The sequence below is a fragment of the Astatotilapia calliptera genome, chromosome 6 (genome assembly GCF_900246225.1).
Source record: "Astatotilapia calliptera chromosome 6, fAstCal1.2, whole genome shotgun sequence".
NCBI lineage: Eukaryota > Metazoa > Chordata > Actinopteri > Cichliformes > Cichlidae > Astatotilapia > Astatotilapia calliptera.
In genome coordinates this window covers 1,597,267-1,605,461 of record NC_039307.1, presented here as the reverse complement: position 1 = coordinate 1,605,461, position 8,195 = coordinate 1,597,267, and the positions used below count along the sequence as shown (strand labels likewise).

The following is an 8,195-nucleotide window of genomic DNA, read 5'->3' as shown; positions in this document are numbered from 1 at the left end:
GTATTTAAAAAATAAAACATCACAGAGCTTCATTGACTGAGATCACTAAGATGAGTGGGCATGTTCATTAACATTGACAGCAGCTGTGCTCCAAACGTCACTAAGCAGCTCTGCAGTGTGTGAACCGTTAGCTCTTTGCTATGGTCATTTTATCCACGTGGAGCTGAGGATGTGTGTGGATGTTTCCTGTTTGTGGTTTGGAAGTCAAAGAGTAGGAAGAGAAACACTCACAAAGCTTCTGTTATTTATTTCATGTATTTGCAGCAACAGTCGGGAAGATGAGAATAAATGACATCAAATCTAATTTGTGAACAGCTTGTCAGTGACCACAAGGGGGCGCCCTGTGAGCTGACGGAGGCAGTGATGAGCTCTGTGAGCTGCTGGAGTTTGAACTGTGGACAAAAGTGTGAAGTTAAAGGTGTGAATTAAAAGCAGAGAAATAAATCAGAGCTCAGTGAAGCTTTCAGTCCTCAGAGCAGCAGTAAGGCTCGTCCTGGAGATCTACATGCACTCACATCACAAATAAACCTTTGAAGGAATATTGATCAGAATCAAATGTGATTCAGTCTCTGCTGCTTTCTTCCAAGCCCAGCTGCTCCTCCTCACACACAGACCTGGTCCTACTAGTCCCAGACCTACTACGAGGCCTTCAGAGTCCACGAAGGTAAACGATGAAGAGGAGACGTGAAGGTTCACCTCAGATCCTTCCAAAGTTTCCTTCCCTCACCTCCTCTCCCCTTGTCCTAGACCCTCCCTCTGAGGATGCAAAGAGAGGAGGCGAGGAAGAGACGCGAGGAGAGAGGAGTCAAGGCAGCAGGTAGGTGACAGAGAGGGAAGTCTTTGCTTTGTTGCATCATTTGAATGATTTGACAGGTAAACATGACGTACAGCTGCGTCCTCTGTCCATTGTCTGGATACAGTCTTTTATGATCAGTGTCAGAGGAGCAGGTCAGAGGTCATGATGACGTAGATGGAAACTCTTCTGTGGCACATTCACACTGTAAAAATGCACTTTATTCATAATCAATCCAAATCATCAGTACCAAAGGAAAACTTCTTTCCAGAGTCCAGCTTTCCTCGGACGTTCCAGCCAGTCACACCTCTCGTGTGACGAGCACCAGTTTGTAAGACACTGCTGTCAGACTGGAGCCATCACTGGTTCCCGATACCGCCGCTAAAATCCCACCCTGGAGAAGGAGAAACACAGGAATAAGCAACGCAGTGAAACATGGAGACGGCTGCTTCTGCTGGTGGAGAGCAGCCAGAGGGAGAATGTGATCTGTGTGGAAGTTCATGTTCCAGCAGAAGAACTCTGACTCCAACACACTCCTGACTTTAGTGTTTCATGTGTTTGTTGTGTGTCTGCATGTAGTCAGCTTCCACTGAGCTGCATGGACTCTGAGCTGACGGTGTGAGCAGGTACCCACCTGTCTGCTGTCAGCTGTGCCAGTGTAAAGGAGCACTTCATCCACAGGAGCTGTGAAAACACAAAGTTCATGGAAGCTTCAGGTTAGACATGTGACACCTACTCTGTCCACGTCTGCATGATACTCTGCAGCGTCACGAGTAACTAGTTACTGCTGTAATCAGTTACAGTTGGTGAATGTTGGAGCTGAGTAAATGTAGAAAACAGCTGTGTGTGTCTCTTGTTGCAGCTTGTTTAAAGACAGCCGGCTCATCACAGCTGGATCAGCTGGAACATGTGACAGGAAATGACCTCCAAGCAGCAGACAGGTGACTCTCACCTGCAGCACTTTCACACTTTCAGCTTCAAAGGATTTTTGGCTCAGTTGTTGCGTCTGTCAGAACCAGGTGGACCTGAGTCGGTCCAGTGAAAATACTCGGATTACTTCTTACATTTGTAGTAACTAATAATCTGTCATGTGTCTGCTCACAGCTGTTTCTGTGATGGAGGACCGCTTTGGTTTGGTGGTTTGGTCATGGGGGGGTTGTTGCTGCACTTCCTCCATAAACATGTTTTACACTTTGATCTTCACGTCTCAGAACAAGATTACAAATATGAAAAGAAATATTCAAGGACACAAACCTCTGCCTGCAGCTTGTAGGAGTTTAAACTTGTCTTGGACAGGATGCTTCCTCTTCATGATGATGACGATGATGATGAGGGTAGCACTCAGGACACAGAAGATTATAATGAGGATGTTATCTGTCAAACAGGAAATCAGATGTCAGCAAACACAGTGAACAACATGTTTAAAATCACAGTTGGAAATAATCTCACAGTTTCTTGGTTCAGTCGAGCTGTTGGTGTCGTTGTCGTCTGTGTCTCCACAGGTGGTTCTCACATGGACAGGAAGAGTTTTCTCCTCTGCAGGGTTTGCAGCCACACATCTGTAAGAGGAGCTGAAGTCCTGTTTGTGCACAGTGAGAGGCAGAGAGAGCGCAGAGCTGCTCTGGTTCAGCATCTGCTCGTCTTTGAACCACAGCAGTGTGGTCTCTCTGTCCACCCGACACAGTAAGGAGCAGCTCTCAGAGCTCACACTCACTTTCTTCACTGCAGGAGTCGGTACAGAGTCTGGAGGAGAAAAGTGATGGAGAATAAAAATAAACATCAGAAAAATGTTTTTAACTTTCAGCTTTTTGTTAGTGAACATCATCAGGACAGCAGAGCTCTGGTTATTGCTGCTTTAATGCAGTCAGTGAACATTAATTTGAAACTGCTCATCTCAAACACAGCAGAGACAGCAGACTGCCAAACCTCCATTATATCCATTTGAATCTCATCATAAAGGTTTGAGGGATTTCTCAGGTTTCCTGTCAAACTAGCATCACTATCAGCAGAAGGTGCTGAAGAGGACACAGAAGAAACCAACGCTCTGATTCAAATCCTCATGAAAGGAAGAAAAAAGCCCGTTAACAACAACAAAAAGCTTTAAACAGGTTAAACTCCTGAGGCTCCTGCTGTGCACCACAGCTCATCCATGATGCTTTGTCCACATTCGTCTAGTTTCACTTTGATTCTGATGTGAAAAGATGATAAAAATCCAAATTTCATGTGAAGAAGACACAGGACAGGGAATCTATTGAACTGGAGGAGCCATCAGAGCATCACCAAAGAAGTAGTAATTATTTATAATGTTATTATAAATCAGGATTTAAAATCCAGGCTATAAATGTTTAATTCAACCTTCACGTCTCTGCACAGATATGAAGTCGTGCATTTTTCTCAGGAAGTGACTGAACTGCAAACAAACATGCAGCTACAGCTCAGCATGTTTGTTTGAGCTCATCTCAAAGTGATGGAGCTGTAAAGGTGACTTTGATGTTTCTGACAAATCACTTTCATGAAGAAGTCTCAGCTGTACGATGAAGCTGAACGACACCATCACTGATATGAAACTTCAGGAGCTGCTGAGGACAAACAGCCTGAGTCAGACTTAAGGAGGTTGATAGTTTTCACAGGTTTATGAAACAGGATGTTGGGAGTTTGTGAGGATCTAAAGATGCCAGCGTGGTTTCCTTCAGCTCAGGCAGGTCATTGAGCAGCAGCATCTTCAGCTTCAGTGCTGAGCTCCATCAGTCTGATCCATTTATTTGGACATGTTTAAGGTTTCCTGTTCCACAGACTCACAGCAGGAAACACAAAGACATGATTCTGTGTGTGGGTTCCCGTAACTACATGACTGTCGTTGGTTTCTACGACACAGACAGCAGCTTTGTAGTCAGACACAAACATTACAGCACAATGTGTTGCTTCATGAGTGGAAACCACAGCTCGTGTTTTGTAATGTGTTCCTCTCACAGCAGCAGCCACAGGAAGTCACCATCAACAACAAACCCGTCAAAATAAAAGTGTCTGTTCTGCTTGTTAGGCAGTGTAACACTGTAGGCCACACAAGACTGACAGGTGGCAGCTGGGCTGTTCACATATACATGTTTGACTGTAAGAAGTAACTGTTAATGCTTCATAAAGAAGTTCAATACCTTAGAAACTCACAGGGTGCTGTGCTGAGCTGTGATTGGGCGATAGTTAGGCACTAGTGGGAACATGGCCAATGAGGCTTTGTGTTACTTCTCTGTGGATTCACGTGACCATGAAATGGGAAACATGTTCAAGTAAACAGGAAGTTTTGTGTTTTGGTTTAAAAAAGCTGTTAAATAAAAACGTGTTAATTTCAGTTGTTCTGCAGGATTTTCTAAGAACAGTGTTTAAAGTTTCTGCTTTGTCCTGTTCTTTCATTCACTTTGTACACATCAGTAATGTTGGTGAAAACACTGAAGTCAAAGCTGATTATTCCTTTCACACCAGACATTTGTGGGATTATAAGAACAAAAAGCTGTTTTTATTCTGAAGTGATGATATGACCAAACTAATGAGGAACATACAGACTGAGGTCACATATGGAGCTGGGATGTTGCACAAAAACATACCAGAGTAAATGTGAGACTTACCGTACACTGTGAGCTTATATGATGATGTGAAACCTTTTCCTGTTTTAGAGTCGACAGTATAAATCCCTGAGTCGTTCCTCTGCAGCTCTCTGAGTGTAAAGAGTCCAGAGTTTCTGTCCCACTGAAGTCTGTTCTTGTAGACTTTAATTTCTCCATTATTCACCAGAGCAATAATCTTTCTTTCATATAACAGAAATCCTTCCCCCAGCACAGAGTCAGGTAGAGTGATGTTTCCTCCCACAGTGCCCGTCAGGTTCTTCTTCACTTCCTCAGAAGCAGAAAATCTCATCACTGTAAAATATGAAGAGATCCAACAGTCAGTGAGAACTTTAATGAAAGTGATCAGAGATCTTACAAAGAGCCACAGAAAGTAAGTGAAGATTAACTCCAGGCAACATGAAGCACGAGGAGGGTGAAGCTGATACATGTGAGCTGCATCAGTGACAGGAGGAACTCAGCCTCACACATTTTACACCAATCACAACAACTTCTTACTTTTTGATCTGGTTGTGACAAACTAAACATTTACAGCTGCAAAAAGGTCGTTGGTGTCGAATAATGTTCAAATGTCATGAAGCCACATTTTATTCACAATAGAAGATAGAAAACATTTCACATGTTTAAACTGAGAGAGCTCATTTTTAATCTGATGGCAGCAACACGTCTGTAAACGCTGGACGGGGTCATGCTTCCTCTGCAGACGTGCAGACTGATCAACTTGTTTGTTTCTGAGAAACTCGGCCTCTCGAAGACTCTTTGTACCCGATCATGTCACTGACCTGAGATCTGCTGCCATCAAACACAAAATGATCTCATGAAACAGTGAAATATCTCAGTTTAATACAACAGAGATTCAACATGATTTTATTCAACAAACCTCAGAGTTTCTTCAACATTTAGTCCAAGTTTCAAATTAAAGCACGAAGAAAGAAAAACCTGTTTGAAAGGATCGACGGCCAAACATGTGCAGTAAGTTTGATATCTGAGGTTTACAATAGTGAAACAAAACAATGGACAAATCGTAAGTAGAAAGAAAAAATAGACTTGAAGAAAACAGAAGTTATCTAACGTCAAATCAAACTAACATCTGTGAACAACCAGCTCGAGGACGTTCACAGTAAAAAACGATGATGACTGTGAGCTGTGGTCACGTCTGTGGAGCCGACGGTTTGGAGAAGAGAGAGTGTGGACCCAACAGCAGACGATGGAGGCAGGTGGTGAACAACAAGCGAGACTTTAACTGCTGAACTAAACTACAAACAACAGCAAAGGAAGGATTTGGGGTTGACTGATTGATTGATTGATTGATTGATTGATTGATTGATTGATTGATTGATTGATTGATTGATTGAATCTTTATTTTGAACATATTGAAAAAGTACAACAACATAGAATTAAAAGAGACAAACAAACAAAGCAAAACAAAAGGAAAATGAGCAACTACAAATAACTTTCATGTTCAAAAAGGAGCAGGAAGAAGCATAAGCTTATTTAATCCCACCCCCTTTTCCACTATCTAGTAATCAACAGAATACAGAAATCCTCCTTACAATTACATTATATGCCATGTGTTTTTTTTATTATTCATTTTTTTATATATATATACATATATGTTATACATATGTAAATACACATACGCACATATACACATTTTCACTAACCCCAGTTACACCTCAAAGGATACACAACCTACAGATATATACACCCAAAATACACGTGCACCCACACACACGTGAAAATATTGGACAAGGACACCCTGTCAAATTTCTACCTCGTCCTTGTACCCTGCAAAAACCATATCCTTAAACTGCTGTTTAAACTGCGCCATGCTTGGACTTTGCTTCATATCTTTACTTAGTCTTCACTTCACTCCAGTCTTCGCTTCACTCCACACACAGAGATGCAAAAACCTTTTAATGTTGTACGGATACGAGGATGTTTTAAATGTAATTCCCCCCTCAAATTGTATCCCCGTTCTCTTTTAGAAAACATTTTTAGAATATTGTCAGGAAGCAGGTTATTTATTGCTTTATACATAATTTATGCAGTGAGAAAATGAACCAGATCTGTGAATTTTAGAATTTTTGATTTTAAGAATAGTGGATTTGTATGATCTCTGTAACCAGTTTCATGGATTATCCTTATGGCCCTTTTTTGTAATATAAAGATTGATGATAGCAGACGTTTGTAAGTATTGCCCCAAACCTCTGCACAGTAATTCAAATACGGTGCAATCAGGGAACAATAGAGAATGTGTTTGACTTTACTCAAGATTGAAACACTTCTTCCAATTTTGTTATCTATATGATTTATATGTGACTTCCAGATTAATTTTTCAACTATAATCAGACCAAGAAACTTATGTTCAAGTACTCTTTCAATGTCCACACCATCTATATGAATCTGCACTTGCATTTCTAAGGGAATTCCTAAATAAGACTATTTTAGTTTTACTTAGATTTAGCGATAGTTTGTTCCTGTTAAACCATTTTTCAATTTTGCACATTTCTGAAGTAATTGTATCCAGCAGCTCCTTTAGATTCCCACTAGAACAAAAAATATTTGTGTCATCTGCAAATAATAAAGGGGTTACTGTCCTGCCCAAGGATATTTGGCATACAGACTAGGGGAGCCAGGAATCGAACCACCAACCTTCCAATCAGTAGAGGACCTGCTCTACCGCCTGAGCTAGAGCCACCCTGTAAAGTCTCAAACACGTAACCTAAAGCAGACGACTCGTAATCTGGAGAGGAAATGGCGTGTCACAAATCTAGAGGATCATCATTTAGCCTGGAGAAATAGTTTGCTGCTTTATAAGAAAGCCCTCCGCAAAGCCAGAACATCTTACTATTCGTCACTGATTGAAGAATAAGAACAACCCCAGGTTTCTCTTCAGCTCTGTAGCCAGGCTGACAAACAGTCAGAGCTCTTTTGAGCCAACCATCCCTTTAACGTTAACTAGTAATGACTTCATGAACTTCTTCATAAATACAGTTTTAATCATTAGAGAAAAAATTACCAATAATCATCCCACAGATGTAATATTATCTACAGCTACTCTTAGTACCATTGATGTTAAATTAGACTCTTTTTCTCACGGTCTGTTGGAGGCAGAGCGAGTAGAGAAAGAGTGGAGCACCCAAATCTAGACGCTGATGAGGAGACAGAATAAACTTAACACAAGTCTTTATTTGTGGCTGAAGCTTGAACTTACAAAAATAAAGCAACAGTCTGAGATCAACTAAGAAAACGATGAACACTGATTATGAAACATGAAGGGTCACTATGAAGTCTAAAACTGGACAAACATAGAAACCATGGAAACAATGAGGAATAATGGCTGCCTTTAAGCTCAACTGAAGCTAAACAAGAATAACACATGAACTATAATCACAAATCTAAGATTAGACGAACACAAAAATAAACTCAGAGTCAGAGTCCCAGCCTGTGACACCAGCGGTCTTTCTGAGTTAACTTCAATAATTACTTCCTCCAAACATCAACGTGTCTTTTAGACCCCATTCCTACAAAACTGCTCAAAGAAGTCCTGCCATTAATTAATTCTTCGATCTTAAATATGATCAACCTATCTCTAATGATCGGCTATGTACCACAGGCCTTCAAGCTGGCTGTAGTTACACCTTTACTCAAAAAGCATCTCTAGACCCAGCAGTCTGAGCTAATTACAGGCCGATCTCCAACCTTCCTTCATATCATGATAATGTGATGTCTGTGAGATCATTATGATCACACTGTTCTTCAAACTTTGTCATGAAGCTGAT

The 8,195-nt window shown here is 41.1% G+C and overlaps 1 protein-coding gene across 1 annotated transcript; it reads right to left on the bottom strand.

Moving 5' to 3' along the window:
- Window positions 1-231: 231 nt before the first annotated feature.
- Window positions 232-4,738, bottom strand: LOC113023550 (uncharacterized). Its single transcript, XM_026169635.1, has 5 exons — window positions 4,414-4,738; window positions 2,243-2,536; window positions 2,048-2,167; window positions 1,428-1,477; window positions 232-1,187 (listed from the first exon to the last, which is right to left on the bottom strand). Exons 1-5 carry the CDS (start codon window positions 4,700-4,702, stop codon window positions 1,095-1,097), a joined length of 846 nt encoding a protein of 281 aa, XP_026025420.1. The 5' UTR covers window positions 4,703-4,738; the 3' UTR covers window positions 232-1,094.
- Between the last annotated feature and the right edge of the window lie 3,457 nt (window positions 4,739-8,195).